The sequence below is a fragment of the Anolis carolinensis genome, chromosome 3 (genome assembly GCF_035594765.1).
Source record: "Anolis carolinensis isolate JA03-04 chromosome 3, rAnoCar3.1.pri, whole genome shotgun sequence".
Taxonomy (NCBI): domain Eukaryota; kingdom Metazoa; phylum Chordata; class Lepidosauria; order Squamata; family Dactyloidae; genus Anolis; species Anolis carolinensis.
Window position 1 is genome coordinate 53655592 of NC_085843.1, and position 22768 is coordinate 53678359.

At 40.6% G+C, this 22768-nt stretch overlaps 1 protein-coding gene across 8 annotated transcripts in view; it reads left to right on the plus strand.

Moving 5' to 3' along the window:
- The window catches only part of epha6 (EPH receptor A6), a 579601-nt gene that overhangs the window by 511997 nt on the left and 44836 nt on the right, over positions 1 to 22768 (plus strand). For all 8 annotated transcript variants that reach the window (XM_062974910.1, XM_062974912.1, XM_062974911.1 and 5 more), the window contains one exon: positions 16591 to 16800. In XM_062974910.1, the coding sequence (XP_062830980.1) occupies positions 16591 to 16800 (210 nt within the window). The remainder of the gene's footprint in view (positions 1 to 16590; positions 16801 to 22768) is intronic.

The window sequence follows — 22768 nt, forward strand, 5'->3', positions numbered from 1 at the left end:
TTTTCAGTTTTCTAAATGAATACTGTTATGACCCATAGCCCATAAACTTGAATTCAGGGTGAGTTCCAGGTGAGTTGGGCATAATGACTGCTCCTGCAGTCACACTCTGAAGGTAACTGTAGCTAGACCCTACCAATTACACAATTACAGTTACACATAAGAAGACCCTCCTCCAGAAACCGTTAAAATATGGGACAAGATTGAATTCAAATGGCTAAGTAGTTTAACAAAAACTGAGTATTATTTTTCCATAGAAAAACTTTCTCATGTTTCTATAGTTATCATATTAATCTTCATTATTTACCACTAAGGATACTTATTGTGCAAATTGACCTGTGGGTACCCGGGTGTTTTGGCCTAAAACTCCCAGAAATCCCAGCCAGTTTACCATCTGTTAGGATTTCTGGGAGTTGATGGCCAAAACATGTGGGGAATCAACAGGCTGAGAACCACTGGTATAATAGGTAACTGTTATTAATTTCTGGGTCCTTTTTTGTATGGATTATTCAATGTTTACATGGCATTTTGTATTTAAAAAGAACTACCCCCCACACACCCCACCCCCAAGAAGCATTCCTAATTCCCCAAGATTAAGTTAGCAGTTATATTATTTCAGGATATATGTGTTGCAGCTTTGCATAAAATAAAATATCCTTATAGAAAGTGTCTCCCTTATTGTGGGGATATCATCCAAAACTAATAACATAAGGCACCACAGCATGTTTTGTTCATTTCTGTAGTATATTAATAATAGGGGGGGGGGACTAACAAAATACAAAATCTCCAAGCTTATTACTAAACCCGAAGGCAAGTTGAAGACAGGTTGAGGAAGTGAAAAATACTTTTCAGTGGGGAAAAAATGTCAAGATGTATTGCTCTTCGATGAAACAGCCATTATGTAATTCCCAGTACAGCTTTGCCATTAACCTCATCCTTCCTGTCAGCTAGAGGTTAGATGCTGCTGTACAAGCCCACGCTAAATAATGCTGGGAAAAGGGAAGAGAGTTCCATAAAATGGAACCATAAAGTGTCTGCGATAAATCCATCTAACATAACCTCTCTAGTCAGAGTTCATTTTGGGTGGAGGAGACCCACATGACACTGCAAAGTTTAATGGCCTCATCTTTATTTGTCTGCTGCAAGAAATGCTGAAAAGAAATGCTTCCTATTTATTTCTCATATAGCACACACATATACTAGATTTTCTACCTTATATCATGAGCAGCCTTTGCAACAGAATGGCTCCTTCACCACTTTTATTTACCTTTGCTCATAGGCACTATTGAAAACGTTGGCCAAGATCGTACATTCGTAACTACAGTATATACATATCACTACAAATGACCTTAGGAGTCTGCTCCCAGAACACACCTTAAATTTCTCATCACATCACTGTTCAAGGGCAGGAAAAGGCATCACTCTGAAGTGCTTCACTCTTCCATGTCTCAGACCTTCATCAAATGGAGCAGCTTTCTCAAATTTAAGATGGAATTTGGAAGAGAGGGTATTTATGATTGTGCCACTGCATAAATATATAACATAGGTAAAGATAGAGCAGGTCTGAGCAGGGCTGTTGATAACAGAATGACTTGAAGTTCTCTCATTCATAGAGTCACCATAAGTTGAAGTCAACTTGAAGATGATTAACAGATCCTAGGTTGCAAATCAATAACTGCAGGACAGGATGCCAATCACTTTACTTCAATTTTCAATCTACTCTAAATATGCGAACTTCAAAACCCAGCAATGCCTATTTTTGAACTTTAGGGTTGGTAGAAGCTGGGGCTAACAGTGGGGGCTCTCTCCACTCCCCCAATTGAAACCAGTGCAGGTGGTCCCGGTGGTGATGGGCACACTGGGTGCCGTGCCAAAAGATCTCAGCCGGCATTTGGAAACAATGGACATTGACCAAATTACGATCTGTCAACTGCAAAAGGCCACCCTACTGGGATCTGCACGCATCATCCGAAAATACATCACACAGTCCTAGACACTTGGGAAGTGTTCGACTTGTGATTTTGTGAAACGAAATCCAGCATACCTATCTTGTTTGCTGTGGCATACAATAAATGATAGTAATAATAATGACTTTGGTAATACACACTGCTTCACTCCCTTCTCAGCTTCCTTTCTGGAAGAATCCTTTTTTGGGAGGTGTTAGCTGGCCCTGATTGTTTCCTTTGTGGAATTCCCAATTTCCCTGCTTTCAGAGTGTTGCTGTTTATTTACTGTCCTGGTTTTAGAGATTATACTGTTCTGTAATATTGTCCCATAGTAATTATTTCATATTACAGTAAATTCTCACTTATCCAGGATTCGCTTATCCAATGTTCTGGATTATCCAACGCAGTCTGCCTTTTAGTAGTCAATGTTTTTGTAGTCAGTGTTTTAAATTCATTGTGATATTTTGGTGGTAAATTTGTAAATACAGTAATTACTACATAGCATTACTGCGCATGGAACTACTTTTTCTGTCAAATTTGTTGTATAACATGATGTTTTGGTGCTTAATTTGTATAATGATTACCTAATTTGATGTTTAATCGGCTTTTCCTGAATCCCTTCTTATTATCCAACATATTCACTTATCCAATGTTCTGCCGGCCTGTTTATGTTGGATAAGTGAGACTGTACTGTATATTTATAATCTTATATTATCTGCTTAGAACTGGATTATATGAGGCCCCGTCTACACTGCTAGATAAAATGCACACTGAAGTGGATTATATGGCAGTGTGGACTTAAGATAATCCAGTTCAAAGCAGATAATATAAGATTATAAATGGGTTATATAGCTGTGTGGAAGGGCCTTGAGTCTACACTGCCATATAATCCAGTTAAAATCTGATAATCTGTATTTTATAGGCAGTGTGGAAGAGGCCTAAGTGAGGCCTAACTCTGCCTGTCCCCTGGGCTTAGTGGGTTGCTAGGAGACCAAGTGGGTGGAGCTTAGCCTTCTAACTGGCAGCAATTGGATTAAAACAATTATTCTTCTTGCTCTAATTAGGACTTTATTTTTCTTTTCTTTTTGTTGTCTTGTCCTTGAGGCGTGGATGAGGGGTTGTGCTGTTAATTTTCGAGGTTGTGGGGTGTTTAGTTTTGTTGTTTTGTCCGGTGCTGTGATTTCATCACTCTTTTATATAGATAGCACAATTTGTTCCCCATTGGGCTAGACACAAACCATCAAGAAATGATAAGAGCATATTTTTAAATGTTTAACAATCCCACCTTTTTTTCTATTCTTAGAAAGAGATCAATCTAGGTGGTATTGGTGGGCCTCATTTGGTTTTTTGGGTCACATACGCTTCTACACTGTAAAGGAGAGCTAAATTACTTGAAAGGAATGTATTTTCTGTTCTAGTTGCTAGGGCTGAATCCAGTATTGATTTATCTTTCCTTAATGGGCAGCCCAAGCTCAGCCTTGATTTAATCAATGGTGTCTGGACATCATACTATTAAGGGGGGAAATGTTTAAATAACAGCAAATTCTCATCTCGAGAGGTCCTTGGCTTCTCTAAACTAAATTTCCCAGAATTCTGCAGGAGCAAACTAGGTGATGGGGAAATGAGCATCCCTGCTCATAATACTAATGTGATATCGTCTAATATCCTTCTTGAATAGTGGTGCCCAAAACTCGACATACTACTCCATGTATGATCTGGCCAACACAGAGTAGAGTAATACTATTAATTCCCTTAATCTAGACACTAATGATGCAGCTCAGAGGTGCATTGGCATTTTTTAGAAACTGTTGCATCTCTGGGCCATTGTGAGAACAAAATTCTTATGTGGAAGAAAGTTTCCACTAGAGAGGCATGATCTGTTGCCCATAATTCTTTATGCAGTGTTGTGTAAATGGACTAGAATATTTTAAAGTCAGGTTTTGCAAAAAACATTATATGCTGAATACAAAACATTGTTTTATATGCTCTGGGTAGACAGCCTAAATGTGCAACTAGCCAGGCATTAGATGTACCTTTGGCTGTCAAAAATGGTTTATTTGGCAAAACTGTTGAAGATTATTCAAAATTTGATGGAACAGTGCTCTGAAGAAATTCATTGTGGTATAAACTGCTGCCAAGGCTGATAAGCATCCTCGGCAGCCAACCAGGAATCCTGTCAAAACAACTTCTTGTGTTAACTCCTTTGATTTTAAAATGTAGCTGTAAATGAGATTCTACTACCACTTAAATCTGCAAAACAACAATTTTGTTTATTTCCATTGAGACAAATAAATTTATGTAAAATGTCTATGAAAACGTGTATGAGGGATAATGTAGTATAGTGGCTTGAGCACAGGATTATGACACTCGAGACTAAGGTTTGAATCCACACTCAGCCATGGGAACCCACTGGATGACTTTGGGCAATTCACTGTCTTACCCTCAGGAAAGCAAAATCAGATCCTGCTGAATAAACCTTGCCATTAATCCTTTTAATAGATGACATGTACATTAATTTTGATTTTATTAGCACAGGGTTGCTAATATTTTAATAAAGATTGTAAGCCAAGCTCAACATTATCTGGTATAAAATCAAAACTTATATTATTTGATGAATGATGAGTCTCCTGATATAAAGTCTTTATAGAATCCTTCTGAGTTGATATTTTTACCAAATGATAAAAGGGTGCCCATAATCTCACAGTAATAGGTGTTGGGCAAGATGGAGAATGTTGCACTAAGTGCAGAACCTCTGAACCAAATCTAGTTGACATCATGATGTATACTGTATGTTGTGTTTATATTGTCTGTTTTGATAAGGCCAATTGGCTGATCAATAAAATCATTTATGTTTAGTTGATATCATAGATCTAGTGAATCAGTGAGATTTATACAAAGTGAAATTTGACAGCAAGCCCCGTTGATTCATTGGATCTATTCTAGTTGGGATAAACAATTTACTTTAGCTCTTTGATTTTCTTTTGGTATTTTTAAGCAGGTTTCTCATTCTTGTTTGTTTGTTTTTTCCAACGAGAAGTTGAAAGTATGTAGGCCATGTCTGCTAAAATCCGAGAACCTCAATAGTTGTTGTATTACATTCCAGAATTCTATTTATCTCTGCATTGCCTCATGAATTGCAAAAGCCAGAATAAAGTAAGCAAAATAATACATAACTAAAATAAAATTTTAATTATTGAATATGTTTCAGAATTCAGCTTTTCTTGATGCTAATGTCCCTTACTATAGCAATATGTGTAGTAGAACACATACAGTTTCACCTGCAGTGCAAACCCTGAATTATTGTTTAGATGGCATCAGAAAAGAAGTTAATAATTGATGCCAGAATGGAGCCCATGTGGAGAACATTGTTTTGAGACCTTCTAAAGTTCCTTTGAATTATATTTGTAACTGATACATTCTCAGCGATAGTTCCATGGTGAAGACAATTTACGATTGTTTTCTCTGCCAACTCGACTAGTAACAAAGAGATGTTGCTTTATGTTTTCTGGAAGTCACAGTTACTATATCTTTTTCCAAAGTCAAAATTCATATTTTTACCAGTAAGGCAAGGGAATCTTTGTTGCAGAATTTTTTTAGGTGCAGCATAAGTCCAGTCTTTGGCTGACATCTTGTTTGAAATTCATGATATAATAAACCAATTTACAATTGTGTAGATTAGAATTGCAGCATTGTGCAATGACTGAATCCCCGGGAAGGAAGAATTGCAGAATCAGAGCAGGCATAGCCATCACACAATAGTTGCAATGCACAACACCATGACACTCTGTGAGACAAGTTGCTCTTTTACAATGATAATGTAAGTAGAGTGGCAGTGGTCCCCAAAAGCGTCCCCAACAGCGTCTTGGGACACTAGTAATTCAAAGCAGAGAGCAATGGAAAGCCCCAGGGTGCTGCAGCCAGCTGAGAAAATGCCCTCACCTTTCACAATGGAAGCTCCCATTGTACAATGGGACATTTTAGGTGGTGCCCAGTTAAACATTATTGAAATTCTCTAGTTGCACAGTATATCAGCAACATAGCTCCAGCAATGTAAATTTATGGATTACAGCCATGATATAGGATTTTGGCCCATGTGTTACACATATGTGTATTGCAATTATAGCCATACCCAGTGGTGAGTGCATATACGCTTTTCCAATTATGCTCCAAATCCTCCCCTCCAAGTTGCATTTTCTCCTTCACTTCATTGGTTTCATATGTAGAAATTAGTTGTATCTTACATTGCAAAGCTGCTACATTTTCTCTGTGAAAAAAGATGTGAGCCCAGATTCTTACCTGATGGGGGTCTTTCTAACAGATACTGATTTGATGCATAACATGAAGAACCCTGCAGAGTATGAAAATCAGACAAAGCAAAACAAATAGAGTGCTTGAGAAAACAGCACCATTTAAAAATAATGAGTGGATAAAAGAAGCATAAAAATCATGGTTGAGAGCCTCTGAAGCATAAGGTGGTTAAAAGGAAATCTGGAAAATTAAGGATTAAAAAAAGAAAAGAAAAGTTTCTGAGTGTAAGTGTTATGCGTCAGAGTTGGAAAGCGAAGATAAGTGAATTCACACATCTAATTTTTCACACAGTATTTCAGTGGTAAGTTTCTACCCAGTGGAAGTAGCTAGGAACGAGAATAATGCTTTCTGATGACCCGCCCACCCAATGATTGATTACATCTCTCCTCATCCTTCATCTTATTTCATTTCCACTCTTCATCAGGGTCAAGTCACATGCCTTGGCTTTACAGTAAAGCAATCAAAAGTTTGATCATTTTGCCTTCTTTACTTTGGTTCCCAGAGAAATTTCACTTAGAGGGAAAGCATCAGATCTCCTCCAGGAACATAAGGTGCTCCTTTTCATAGGTTGGCAAACATTGCAAACTTGCTGAAGGTTTGAAGAGGGAAATCTTTCAGGGTGCCCATGCAGCTGTTGCTTCTTCTTTTTGCTGACTTTCCTGCAGAAAGAAAAAAAATGCAAGAAAATCGTCAGAGTGTGCACTCATAGGTGTACATACTTTATCAATACCAAAAGGCACATGTGCACTGGGGAAAACAAAAGCAAAACAAATCAAATCTTCACCCTTCTGTCACTACAATATGCTGTAGAGTGCACCTTCTGACTAGGAATTGATCCTTCCAACAATCACGCCTCTCCCCAATCGCCATTCCCTATGCCTCCAGGCAGAGAGGTGGGAGATGTTCAGCAATCCCTGTACAGAAATAAACGTGCTTATACTTTGGCCAAGTCACAGTTTCTGTTACTGCATTCCTCATAGAGCTGCTTTAGAGAGTTAAAAGAAGCTATGTAATATAAAACAGGTAGAGGGAAATAATAGCCAAAAAGTTGCTTTCGTAAGTGAGAATGGACTTCATAAGCACTTATCACCTGAAGAGATATTCCTTGCAAGAGCCAACAATGTGGTTAAGGGAATGGACAGCTTTGCTAATCAGTTGATAACATCACCACTATACTACAAAACCAACACAGAACAAGAGTAGTGTACATTCACAGTACAGGTGAACATGCAAGTCACTGCAGTCAAGGTTTAAGGTATATTGTTGGCTTTACAACAGAAAGAAAAGTATACTAGTAGTTTCAGGAATGCACAGGTATTGATTACTACAATTCTACGTGACCATCACATGAGCAGAGAATTAAAAGGCAGGGATAGCCATATACAAAAAATCACAGATAGTGTCACATTCACCCCGTATGAATTCACCCTGTGAGACAAAAAAAAAAAAGCAGTACATGGCTGTGAATTAAAAGAAAAAAAGAATAAAGTTATATACCATGGACTAAATCCAGTTGTTAATCCAAACTAGAGTAGATAGCTTGAACTAAAAAGCACTTGATAAGTCTACATTGCTCTACTTGGAAATAACCTGGATTTATGCCAGAGGGGAATTATAAAATTAAGCACTTTAAGATGGAAATATTTTTCAGCAGTAACAATAATTGCAATAGTAATAACAATAACAAAATACAGTGAGATTGGAAAGAGTGCCTGAAGTGAAAAAAGAGAATTTCATTAACATTGTTATTATTACCAGATGGGGGCATTTCACTCAGTGGCTTGAGTTGATATGTTATGAACATTTTTATTTATTTATTTATATATATATATATATATATATATATATATATATATATATATATGATATCTTTTTGTTGTTTCATCTGCAAGGATGGAGGAGTGTGAATATTACACAGTGAAATATGAATTTTTTACTTGTAATTTTGTTGTCGTGATACTCTTTCGAATATTTCTGAGCAAATGACTTAAGGGTTAGTGTAAAAATATTTTAAATAAATCAGTCTGACATTTCACTGAACATGCACACTACCTGTTAGTAGAATACTCTCTAAATTACCATTCATTCCTTCCAGTAGTACCTCGCTCATTCTCTCAAACAAACTCTCTTTTTCCTACATCTAAGCTTTTCTCCATCTTCTCTCTCCAAAGAATTCCACAGCTCCTTCTCACTCTCATAAAAGTACCATCTTGGTCCCTTCAGTAAAACAATCCAATTCCCAAATGTCTCCATAGGAAACTAAACAAGTGCAGGAATCATGAAGCTATCCAGATGTTGCTGAACTACGACTTCTAATGTTCCTCAAAATCTAGAAGACTAGAGAACTGCTTAATTCCCACCCCTGCTGTAAAGACATTGGGTTAATAGCTATTCAGAGAAATTCTATTGTTCAAACAGGTTGATATATTGATATATCAAATATATCACTGGGGGAAAATATATTCCATTATTTTGCATACCAGTGAATCCTTGCTTCACAAGTTACTGACTGATCATCTCTCATCTACAATGAGCTCATGCAGAGGAACGTTGTGCCACCTCTGCTGCCTGAGCGAAGAACTCAATAAGCTATGCAGAGTAAAGGCACTTCAGCAATCATCTTTCTCAGCATGGCCTTTGTGTGAAATTGGATAATTCCACACATGGGCACACACATAAATTAAAGCACATATTCTGGGGGAACACTACATCCCTCTATAAGTTGCTTCTGCATTCGCAAATGGTGCTGCGCTAACCTATACCAGATGTTATCAGAGTTGCAGAAATTTTGAAGAGGTTTGCTTTTGAAGTTGGAGGTTCCATGCAGGGGACAAAAGACCAGATATAATTATAGGGCTAAGGATGATAGTATACAGTGCAGTGGAAATAAGAATGAGCTGCAGAATAGTAAAGATGAAACACCGCAAATGTGCAAATGTTGTATTGTAGGAAGGCCAAAAACCAATGACAATTTAATTAAATGGGATCAAGATTGGGAGAAGGAAGGTACAGTGGAGTCTCACTTATCCAACATAAACGGGCCAGCAGAACGTTGGATAAGCGAATATGTTGGATAATAAGGAGAGATTAAGAAGAAGCCTATTAAACATCAAATTAAGTTATGATTTTACAAATTAAGCACCAAAACATCATGTTATACAACAAATTTGACAGAAAAAGTAGTTCAATATGCAGTAATGCTACATAGTAATTAGTGTATTTACTAATTTAGCACCAAAATATCACGATGTATTGAAAACATTGACTACAAAAATGCGTTGGATAATCCAGAACATTGGATAAGCGAAAGTTGGATAAGTGAGACTCTACTGTACTTCGTTTAGAAAGTGGTGCTTAAGCAATCAGTGGTTAGTCTTTTTTTTCTAGGTCTGTAGAAGAGATCTGTGTTAAACTAGCCAAATCTGAAAATGTAAATGTGCCGTCCGCCGGACAATAAAAAACTATAAAACTGAAACGTGCTGTCCTTTATCCGGGCGAACTGCAAATCCCTATAAGCTGTCCTATAGATATTGAACGACTGAGTCTGGATAACTTCAAAAAAGGATGTTTATTCATACAAGGTTGTAAACCTGGCACAGATCTTAAAGTTGCAGAAAATGAAACAAATTTCTATAGGTTTTAGTCATAGAATTATCCCTGGTTCCAGAAGGCAAAAGTGATTATAAAACCACTATACCCTAATCACGCTGCCTATATTAGAAGGAGAAACTCTTTCCTTCCCTATCTTTACAGCAAAGATTAGTTCTAGAAGCGATGGAATAACTTTGCTCCTCTAACTAGATTTCCTATTCCAGATCAATATAATTCAATACTTATCTAATTTGGATAGGCTTAGATTGGCCTGGTTTTGAGGATGATTTGTCCCAGTTAGCCTTGCACAGCTCCAGCACGTTGGAAGACTATAGCCAGAATGAAGCTCCAAAATGGAGACTAGACCCTGGTAAAAAGGGCGGTCCTAAGATGTTGCACTCTTTGACCAATCACTGCAAAGAAAACTGCAGCCAGCTCTTGCAGATTCCAAGCCACTTTTCCTAGGCTTTTGCAGCCAGAGGCTCAAACAAAATGTAAAGGAGGGAAAGCAAACAAACGACCAATAGGTAAGGCAAACCATCGTCCTGGGGGACGGAACACTCCCCGCTAAATTCCCAGGATGTGGGAATTTACCAATCAAAAACATACAAACACCTTTGTATACACAACAATACAACAGTATAAAACTTTAAACATCTCCAATAAGCAACACGAGGTCACTAATTGGTCTGTCCAGGACAGACATTTTGTCCTTACTATGAGTCTTTACTTGAACTTTTCTAACCTTACCGTCAGGGCAAGGAAAGGTCTTTAGTATAATGCCCATAGGCCAGGCATAGCGGGGCAAGTCTTTGTCCTTTGGCAACACAAGGTTTCCCACCTTGGCATTGTCCTTTGGGGTTTGCCAGAGTCTTCTGGTTGGAAGCTGGCTTAAGTATTCGGCCTTCCACCTCTTCCAGAAGTGGTTGGCTAAGGTCTGCACATGCAAAATTGGTGCCACAGTCCGACCAAATTAACTTAATCGGCCCTCTGAGGGCTACAAACTTTTTCAAGGCATTTATGAATGATGAAGTGTCCATTCCCTCTGCAACCTCTATATGGACAGCTCGTACTGACAAACAAGTAAACAAAACCGCACATCTTTTGTTATTTACAACACCACCCCTGGTTTTCCTAGTGACAACCTCCCAAGGACCAAACACATCGATTCCCACATGGGAAAAGGGGGGGTCTGTCAAAGTCCTGTCCTGAGGTAACTCAGCCATCAGCTGACTCTGACAGTTACGTCTGAGTCGCCGACATTTGACACACTTAAAAATAACACTGCTGACCAAACTTTTAGCATTTACCACCCACAGGCCTTCATTTCTAAGGGTCGCCTCAGTCAGAATTCTACCCTGATGATGGATCCTTTCATGGTGATGCCGAACGAGCAGCAATGCAGTGTGACTATTAGGGGGTATGATGATGGGGTTCTTTGTACACACTTTGAGTTTAGCCTTAGCTAACCTCCCTCCCACTCTTAAAATGCCCTCCTTGTCTAGAAATGGGTTTAACTCATTTAGAAGACTTTGATTAGGGATGTTGAGCCCTTGCTCTAGCCTAGCTATTTCCTGCTTGAAAGCAGATCTCTGCACTGACTTGAATATGACGCTCTTAGCCTTTATCATATCCTGGACCTGTAAAGGCTCACTATCTTTGCAAGCTAAACGATGTATAAGCCTAGCTACTGCTCTAAGAAGACTGTGCCACTCCGAAAAACGTTCAAAACTGTGTGGTTCCAGGCAAGATCTTTGGCCCATCTTGATTTCTGTGGTCATCTTGCAAACTTTCACCTCTGCACTTCGTGAGACTTGAGCATTCATAATGTCCGAAAACCTTTGCTCATCTTTCGAGAGCGCTGTGGCTTCGTCTCTCTCAGAGACTTTGAAGATGGAGGAATACTCTGGAGTTATTGCTTGGCAGTAGACCGAGATATGACTTAGGCAACTGCGCACAAGTGTAGGACGTCCACCTTTAAGCACCTGTGCTTGATTGGAGTCCAACGACGATGGTGGGTGCATCTTGTTTATGCACACTGGGCCTATGACTGTCCAGCCTAATGGCAATTGTTGTGCGATAGGTGCACCTGGAGGTCCTTTAACTTGGTCGTTCACACAGAACAAGCTCGGGCAGTCCGAGCCAAGCAAAAGGGCAATGTCCACATCTGGCCGAAAGGCTGGTATAGCATTCTTTAACCGTCGCAAATGTGGATGAGCCTCCACAACTTCTCTAGTTACAATTTGTTTTTTGTTCCGAGGGATGGAGGAACACTCAATCAGGTCTGGCAACTTGAACTGTCTCTTCTGGTCGCAAGAGGAGACAACAAAGCCAGATGCTATGCGACCCTGCAACTTCTTTTTTCCTGCACACGTAGTCATAGTGTAGTCGACCATCTTGGTTTTAAGGTCAAACATGCGGAAGAACTCTGGAGTAGCCAGGGAGGCGTCGCTCTGTGAATCCAGGGCCACATAGAGTCTCTTTCTAAGCCAAGGGCTCTTGGCTGGATATACATCCGCTAGGCAGATAGGATGACAAACTCTGTACTGGTGCGAGTCAGAACACAGCTCTGTACAGGCGACTGCTGAAACTTCCACCTGCATCTCTGGTGCGGCTGGCTTGTCGGTGTCTTCGACTGCTGACTTTTCTTTTGGTGAAGCGTTCTCTTTGGGGTGGGAGATGATATTGGAGTTGTGCATTGCGGTGCAATGCTTGAGGCTGTTGCATTTCTCACACTTGATGTTTTCTTTGCAGTTGGATGCAAAGTGTGGAGTTGCTCCACAGCATCTAAAGCAGATTCCCTGCTTTTGAACTAGCTGTTGCCTTTCTTTGTATGTCTTTCTACTAAACTCCCTGCAGTTGGCCAAGCTGTGAGGCTTTTGGTGAATAGGGCAAAGCAACTCCTTTACCTCCGACCTGGGTTCGTCAGTCTTGTGTTGAGTTTCGACTGCCTTTACGCTGACAGGTCTATTGGCCTCTCTAGGTGGTTTCTTGTCCACTTCAGGTGCCTTCTCTGGCTGGGTCCCTTGGTATAAGGTGGGGAGGCCCGTCTGTGGATCATTCCTTTCTCTGGCTGCCCTGGTGATGAACTGGACCAAATGAGAAAATGGAGGGTATGCCTGGGAGTGGGCCTCCTTGTAGTTGAAGACCTCCTGTCCCCAGCGTTCTTGCAAAGTGAAGGGCAGCTTGGTCAAGATCTGCCTCTGGGACAGGTGCTGATCGAGGCACTTCAAACCGGGCAGTTCTGGATTCTCCTTGGCCGACTCTAATTCCGCAAGGAGATCGCTGAGGTCCCACAAGAGTTTGAAGTCTTTGAGTTTTAAAGCTGGGAACCTTTGGAGCTTGTCCATAAGAGATGCTTCAATCTCTGTGCTGGCCCCATACCTCTGCTGCAACCTGGCCCAGGCCTTTTCCAGGGCTTTGTCGGGATCGGCTACGTGGGCTGCGTAGATCTTCTTAACTTGTGAGGATGAGGCTGGGCCCAACCATGCAGCCAGAAGAGTCAGTTCTTCCTCAGGCAATAACTTTAAGTCTCTGATTGCTCTCTGGAAGGTGGCCTTCCAGAGAAGAAATTCCTCAGGCTTGTCCGAAAACTTTTCGACACCCTTGTCCTTAAGATCTCTTCTGGGGCTTCTGATGATGGAGACAAGCTGGGACTCTGGCGTCGAAGGGAACAATTGAGGAGTTTGCTGTTGTGGAGTGGACTCCCACCGTGTACATCGACATCGACCACTGACGAATCGATGGTTCCCTGTGCAGCTGTCTGTAGGGGCCAACTAGCGCTCGGCCTTGAGGCCCTGATTGACTGACCTAGGGTTTTAGCAGGAGGCACAGGTAGCTCGAGCAAGGGTGAGCTCCCCGCTATGACGCTCTGCTCTGCAGGAAACTCAAAAGTGACTTTGGGGCCCTGCTCTGGGTAAGGAGAGAAGTCTCCCTGTTCCTCATCCGAAAACTGACTGTACATGCTGCCAAGGTGCGCAAACACTTTGGCAGAAGGGTTCTGTATTGGTAACTGGCTTACATTTTCTTCTGTGAGTGGCTCAATTAGGGCCTTGGCCAAAGTCTCAGCCCTTACCCTTTTGGCTGCGGCATCCATCTTTATTCTAAGCATCTCTATACGAGCCTGTTCTATTTGCATTTCGCTTTGTCTACGGGCCTGTTCTATTTGCAGTCGTTGCTCTTCTTCTTTAAAGGGAAGGGTGAGATCAGCTGCCTTAGCATCAGCCTCCGCCCCCGCTACCTTGCTCTTTAGCTCCAGACGTGCAGCCTCCTTAATGTGCAAGGCAGCTAGGGAAGAGATGGCACTCCCAGCAGCAGAAGACTTGCTAGAGTGGCTGTGTTTAGACGATGCACGCTCCCTTAGTTTAGATACCTGGCTAGAGCGGTTGGACTTAAGACTAAGTGCCACAGCAGGTGATTTCAAAAGATTGGTCTCATGGCTGCATAAGGAAGACTGATTTCCTTTTGGCTCAGACCTTAGATTAACAGGTGGAGAACTAAATTCCAAGGCATCTAGAATTGCCCTCACCTTATTTTCTTTCTCATTAGTGTCAGCTAAGACACTCACTATTTCTAACTCTGAATCCTTGGCGTTAATGCGCTCGAGGACCTGGACTATCTTAGACACCAAACCCCTCCAGAGACCGAAGGTCTCTTCAAGGTCTGTCTGTAATATGGATGGCACCCTTGTAATACCCAAGCTCTCAATTCTGTCCATCAATGTTACAATTCGCTCCCATGCCGAACCTAACCTCACATGGAGGAGCTCCTTTTCATCTATTAGATGGGCTAGCATCTTGGCTGAAGGGTGCTTTATCCTTTGGGGCCTTTCATTCCTACTTTCAGCCTCAGAAGGAGGTATACCATCTGCATCGTCTTGAAATTGCATAGACATTATGTATTCTTAATAGCAAGTAAATTTACAACAAAAGCAAATACAACATACCAGCAAGTAAATTTACAATAAAAGCAAATGCAATATATAATACAATGCACAACACTTAACCATAGCAATATATATCACTAAGTAACTATACTTTACAAAGATTGTGACCTTTGGCGCCAGATTTTGGTGGGCAAGTTGCAAAATGCCAACTGACAGCAACTTGCCACTTGATACCTCCCTTGCCCGAGTGACGTAAACTGCCAAAATGGCGACTTCGCCAAATTTTCAAGCACCTCGTGCTCTGCGGCTCGAGGCCTGCCGCCGAAGGAGCACCGAGGCTGGCTTTGGAAAGGAGGAGAGAAGAGACGCCTCCTCCCCGCTGTGAAGGGAGGTCACCACCGCAGGTCGATGAGGCAGGTCACCACCGCAGGACGATGAGGCAGGTCACCACCGCAGGACGATGAGGCAGGTCACCACCGCAGGACGATGAGGCAGGTCACCGCCGCAGGTCAATGAGGCAGGTCACCACCGCAGGACGATGAGGCAGGTCACCACCGCAGGACGATGAGGCAGGTCACCACCGCAGGACGATGAGGCAGGTCACCACCGCCGGACCATGAGGCAGGTCACCACCGCAGGACGATGAGGCAGGTCACCACCGCCGGACCATGAGGCAGGTCGAAGCCGGCCGAGTGCTCCGGCCGAACTCGCAGCAGCGTTGCCAGGCCTGTCCAGGTTCTAGCCTGGTTCTGGTGGGCTTCACGCCTCAGAGCCAGCCAAAGAACTGTCGCTGGTGCTCCGCGGCTCGAGGTCTACCGCCGAGGGAGCCCTGGACGTTGCTGGGAACTGCACAGCCTGTGCAAACCCAGAAAGCCACTGGGCCACGTGCGCACACGCGAGCCAAATAGCAAGGAAATAGAGCCCCACTATTTGACTCCTTCAGGTCTGAGAGCGGGCTCCACTGCCTCAGACGCTGGTAGAGTCTTTAGGTATGCAGACTGAGCTCAGGCGGAAAAGCCGCGGCCTATACTAAACTTCCTAAACTATAAAAAACTATAGGCTGTGCAAGCTAGCTCAAGCGGAAAAACCGCTGATCTACCTCAAAACTGTGCCGTCCGCCGGACAATAAAAAACTATAAAACTGAAACGTGCTGTCCTTTATCCGGGCGAACTGCAAATCCCTATAAGCTGTCCTATAGATATTGAACGACTGAGTCTGGATAACTTCAAAAAAGGATGTTTATTCATACAAGGTTGTAAACCTGGCACAGATCTTAAAGTTGCAGAAAATGAAACAAATTTCTATAGGTTTTAGTCATAGAATTATCCCTGGTTCCAGAAGGCAAAAGTGATTATAAAACCACTATACCCTAATCACGCTGCCTATATTAGAAGGAGAAACTCTTTCCTTCCCTATCTTTACAGCAAAGATTAGTTCTAGAAGCGATGGAATAACTTTGCTCCTCTAACTAGATTTCCTATTCCAGATCAATATAATTCAATACTTATCTAATTTGGATAGGCTTAGATTGGCCTGGTTTTGAGGATGATTTGTCCCAGTTAGCCTTGCACAGCTCCAGCACGTTGGAAGACTATAGCCAGAATGAAGCTCCAAAATGGAGACTAGACCCTGGTAAAAAGGGCGGTCCTAAGATGTTGCACTCTTTGACCAATCACTGCAAAGAAAACTGCAGCCAGCTCTTGCAGATTCCAAGCCACTTTTCCTAGGCTTTTGCAGCCAGAGGCTCAAACAAAATGTAAAGGAGGGAAAGCAAACAAACGACCAATAGGTAAGGCAAACCATCGTCCTGGGGGACGGAACAGTAAACATACTTGAACCTGACACTCTCCCTTTTGTTGCAGAAGCATGACGGCCACTTCACGGTCATCCAGCTTGTCGGCATGCTACGTGGAATAGCTTCTGGCATGAAATATCTCTCAGATATGGGCTACGTCCATCGAGACCTGGCAGCTCGGAATATTTTGGTCAACAGTAATCTCATGTGTAAAGTTTCTGATTTTGGCTTATCACGTGTATTAGAAGATGACCCCGAAGCTGCTTATACAACAAGTGTAAGTTTATTTTGTTTCTAATTTGACAAGACACAAATTATTCTCCTTATAGTCTTTTTATACTGATTTTTCCTCCTTTGCTGCTATTCAGAAATCTTAGTTCTGGAGGTTTCTTGTATGAGTCATCTTTATGATTCAAAGTGTTTCTGGAACATTTCAAATGCCGTCTTTTTATTCTAAAGCTTTTGGCTTGGACATGTTTTTCCCCATTTAGGAGCTTTATTTCATTTACTTCATTTTCAGGTGGCACAAATGACCAACAACCTGGTTTTGTTTTCTATCACATGAGAATTGTGTATGTGAACTGCGAAAGCCTACTGTATTGATATTATTACCTCATATCCCATAGTCAGTAACAAAACAGTGATACTCACGTGCTTTCATTCTTTAAGCATGACTGGTTTTATTTCAGAGAGATTTTCAATGTGGAAATATGGAATTACCTTAGCATGATGTTGCACAAGCATATGTTTGCTATTTTAAGCTTATATTTCAGTCCACCTTGGTTCTATTTGTTTGAGGTTTATGCAGTAACTTAAATGATGACATTGTATTCTTTTTTATGCAAAGGTACATAGTACTGTTGAAAATTGATCTCACCTACAGATGCACAAAAAAAAGAAGCTCACTTGAGCATTGCCTAAAGCCCTGTTGTTTGGTTCATAACAAAAATCTAATTTCACAACTACCTCTTTACATGTAAAATTCCATTTGTGTCATTAGATCTGTTTCATTGAAAATGACCAAGATTCACAAGGGTATATTTGAAATTACTTTGTAAATTTGTATTGTATATACATATGCCTTGTTAATTTCAATTGGGTGAACTCATGGGTTGAGGCGTGTAAATAATTGCCTTGATCCAATGATTTCTTATAGGTGTATAGGCTGTCACACAAGGCAAGGGTTTTTCTATTTATTTCAAGGGTCAAGGACACATCTGCCAATCTGTTCTTTTTGCACTCTTTCTTCAACAACCATGAAATAAGACAGGCAATTAAATGTGACTCATGCTTCCTATCTCAAAACTTCTTGATTTATTGTGAAATGCAATAAAACTGAAATTCAGCAATGATAAAGGAATCATGTATATGTTGAAAGGTTTGTAATTATGACTCTTCTTTCTCACTGAGTTGTAATTTGCTGTAAGAAGGGGACAAAAAGCCTATGATATTAAACCCAGCTAATGTCCACAGCTTTATATGCATTACATATGAAGGGCTCAAGTATATCTGACACAGACCTGCCATGCAGAAACATGATTTCTGGAAGGCAGACTTGGCAACAGCAAAATGGAAATGTGTCTGCTAGTGTAGATCTTCAAGAGATAGCATGCAATTTACAAAATCCTCCCCAAAACCTATGTTTTCCCTGCTGCAGCCTCCCTGAATCCAAATGTTTCTTGGTAAATGGAGAGTAGGGAAAGCAGAACACAAGTCTCCTGGTATTTTCCTATAGCTGGACATAACGCAATGGCATGATCTGCAGAGACTCCTGAAAAGCCCTGAACATCTCTGCAGATGTGCCATTTTCCAGCTAAGGAAAATTGCTGGAAGTTGTCTGCTGCTCTCCTCAGCCTTCACCAGCCAGGAAACGGCTGAGTTTGGAGAGGGGGGAGGTGCAGCTGGGAACAGATGGGTTTTGAATAGGGGGAGTGTCACATCTCATAACTGCTTCTCCTGGTGCAGAATCCTGCCTCATATTTACATTTCCAAGAGGCATTCTAATTTTAGCATGGTTTCTGACAGTTAACAGGAAATTCAGCTAATGTAACTAGATTATAGTTTAAGAAATATGCATAATTCTATGTCAGCTCATCATTGTTAATTTAAACAGATGTTAGAGTGGGGGACGTGTCATGCCTGCCTCCTTTTTTGAAAACTAAGAATAGCCAATTCTGGAGAATTTTTAGTAAATGCCACCAGCATTTTTCAAAGGCCACTGATGTGTAAATGTCACATGCTCAAAGAAGTTTTAAAAGCATGGTCAGTCACATCTGTTCTTCAGTTTTTAAAAGTTGTACATAAAGGAAACTATACAAAGTGTAGATTTTTTTTTGTCTTTTGTCCCTTTAAATACTTCCTTCTCCTTGGTACTTTAGCTCTTCAAGAACTAGAAGGCTTCTGTCAGTCTGTACAGTACTTGGCAAGATTGACAAAAGCTTGGAAAAGTACAGCTACAGGCCAGGTAGACTGTGGGATCCTGGATGTTGTAATCCAAAACAGTATCTCTTCTAAGATCTAGAACAGACTTGCCAGGTTGAGTATCCCTTTTCTGAAATGCTTGGAACTAAAAGTGTTTTTGATTTCAGATTTTTTTTCAGATTTTGGAATACCTGGATATGATATAAGTATATAATGAGATACATCTCCAAAAACAAACCTTGAAATCAGGGTGCTTGCACATAAAATAAACGGCTGGATGTTGGAGAGTGGCAGCTTGTGACTCTGATCTCAGTGGGATGATGAATCCCTGAGAGATTTTTGTCTCAATTTTACAAAAGCTATCCAAGGTACTAAACCTATGAAGGCGAGATAGGATTCAGAAGATTAAATAACTCTGTGTGTATTAAAATTAGTGGCAAATTAACTGCCCCAGTGGCAGCAGAGCATCCAACTGCCATAAATTATGGATTCTGGGCAAGGTCAGGGATAAGCAGAGATCTCTGAGTAAAAAAGGGAGATCAATTCTGACTAAAGGAATTAAGAAACTTAACATACACCAGAAATGGGCAATTGTGTGGAGTTGATGGTGGTGCTCGTGGTGTTGTACATCTTTAAATAGTTTTCAGTTTGTGATTATTCCATCGTGAATGGGGTTTTCTCAGCAATATTTGTTCAGAGAAAGTTTGCCATTGCCTTCCTCTGAAAATGAGAAAGTAAGCTCATCTACACTGAACACTTAGACCAGTATGTAATCATGTCAGCCCTGCAACAGCTAAAAGCCACATGGGGATGTTGCAGGTTAAACTAAATCAGGGGAAAACTTCTCTCATACCCCAGGATGAGAGATTTCCCTCGCGTGGCTGGGGACCACCACGACATGAGAGTGAGTGGGACCCTTAGGGTGGCTACCCAGTGGATATAAAATGTATTCACCATGGCTGGGGTACTTCCTACTGGGTGTCCATCCCACCTCCAAGGTGGTTGAGGGAGTCCCTGTCAAGACCATATGCAGTTGGTACTTTAGGGTATAGAGGGTCCCTGTGTGACTTGTCCAAGGTCATCATGTAGTTTTCCATAGCCAAACAGACATTTGAACTCTGACCTCCCAGACACTATGTTTGGAGAACTGTCTGCATGGTTTGGAAGCAAAAAAAGTCCCTGAAAATAAATCATACAAAAAATTGGGCCCTGCAGACCTTGCCCACCTTTGCCAATGAATTCTTCTTTTTCCTTACCTTGTTTCTTCAGAAAATATTGAGGGGTTTGTGTTTTTAGAAATAATTCATCATTCTCAGCCTGATGTCACTGAAGGGTAACCTTGTGGTTACCTAGAATTTTAAAGCAAAAAAAAAAAAGCTTTACAAGGTAGAAGCATTTTACCTTGGGCAAGTTGTACTCGCTCAGCCTCAGAGGAAGGTGAAAGCAAATCCACTGTGAACAAATCAAGCCAAGAAAACCCTGTGATAGGGTCATTTAAGGGTCACCATAAGCCAGAAACAACTTGAAGGCACACAACAACATTTTACCTGTGGCATTTGTGTGTCAAGAATAGATAAATAAATATCCAAGACAGCAGAAGAGTCTGCTTTTTACTATCAAAACCCTATTTCATCAGGCACTGAAAGTCGCCAGGACGGCAGCTGCAAATACAATAAGTCGGTTTTATGAGCAAGAAGAAACATTTATCAATGCAAATAGAGTATAAACTCTTGAACTCTTCATATTTTATCAAAATATTTTCATTGTAAGAAGATTAATTTCCTAAATCGTAATGGTTGATCTATCAACAAAACGGAAAATAAATAAGGGCTAGTTCACATTGTCTTCAAACCTGGTATTGTCTGTGCACTGTGTAATATGGAACATTGGTTTGTTTTAGCTTTTTCCCATTTAATTCATATATCATTCTTATTCAAAGCATTTGCGTGTGGCTCCTATCAAATGTACAATGTTACATAAGGTGTAAATGTTATGGTAGATAAATATTTTGATTTATATACATTTGTCATTTCATCCACATGATCTGTTTTATAACACGCCCACCCATATACTAAAAATATCAATTTCAGATAGGGTTCATGTTGCCCTTTTGGTCAACAATGCTACATGTCATTATTATTTGTCCACCACCATTATTGGATCATTATTACTGTTTCCTAATAGTGGTAGGGTACTTGACTGTATTTTCTTACTAGCTTGCCTATGCAATAAAAACATGTCCTATCCCATTATGCATCTACTTTTTTAAGGATGACAGATGCATGTTGATCAAATCCCTTCAAGGTGTTCCATGCTCCCACCTCAGGTTCCCTTGTCTTCCATAGCAAATTTTGTATGTCTCCTACCACATCCTAAATGTAATTTAATGCAGCTGTGTGAATCCCACATATATTTAACAACAGCCTGCCTGTCATAAAGATAAAAAACGAAGCAGCCAGACTGAACTAATTGTTATATAGGTATCAATAGCATGTCAACTACAATGGTATCAAAAGTCTTTGGGGGGATTCTGCATATTGCAGGAATAAATATTTTCATGTTCTTTCTCTTAGACATTTTGTTTTTAAGTTTCTAGTTTGTTAAAGTACACTTATCCACTCTATTCCAATTCATCAATTGTATTCTAGCCAAAAGAGAGGATTGAGTAGAATCCTTAAAGAACTAGAATCTAAGTAGCTATATGACTTATATAGAAATGCTAGCCCATGTTGGCCAAAGACACAGACAATTTGTATTGTGGCTGTCATTTTTCAACTTGACACATGAAAAATAGCTCATTGAAGTAGGGATAGATGGATCAGTCTATCTCTACTCTGCACCCATTTCTCATGTGTTATTCAGAAATGTTTTCTGTTCTGCTTCTCCATTAATCTACATTTTCCATTTGTAAGAAATTAGGAGCAGGGGAAATCACACAAAACCAAATGTTTCAATACTTGAAGGTATAGCTCACAAAATACATATATACAAATGTAGTTCATTACAAAGTTTTTCCAAATGAATTCAATTCTAGTACACACATTTTAAAGTGCATTCAGTGTGTTTTGTTCACATGCAGAATGAATAAAAAAGATCTAGGGAAATTTGGAATCTAATTATGCTGGGGAAAATGGAAGGAAAAAGGAAGAGAGGCCGACCAAGGGCAAGATGGATGGATGGTATCCTTGAAGTGATTGGCTTGATCTTGAAGGAGCTGGGGGCGGCGACGGCCGACAGGGAACTCTGGCGTGGACTGGTCCATGAGGTCACGAAGAGTCAGAAACGACTATGTGATTGAAGAAGAAGAATTATGTTTCAAATCACAAACTACTCTGAGAAGTGTGGATCAGGCCAGTTCAAATTAGAATTCACAAATGTAAAATTTCTCATGTATCCTTTCATTCAAGGAGACAATTCACACATGATTTAAAAAATATAATGGATTCCATTGACTGATAAATACTGATAAAATTGGAGTGATGAAGTCATATAAATAATTTGCACATAGTTGCTTATATTCTATGGGAATCATCTTGCACGAAGCATGCTGATAGCAATGAGATATAAGCAAACTGGCCATAGAGTGAATGTGACCCTCTATTAAATAAAGATAGTAAGAAGCAATTCCTTCTTGTTCCATATTAAGATTTATGGAACAAAACTAGTACTGGGCAATAAAGGATGCAGAGGCTATCAATGACAATACCTAGTTCCAGGCATGTAGCCGGGGGGGGGGGGGGGCTTGAGAGGCTCCAGCCCCCCCCCCCAAATTCTCACAATGGTCCACGAGAAGGCCTTACATTTATTATTTAAACTGTTATGTT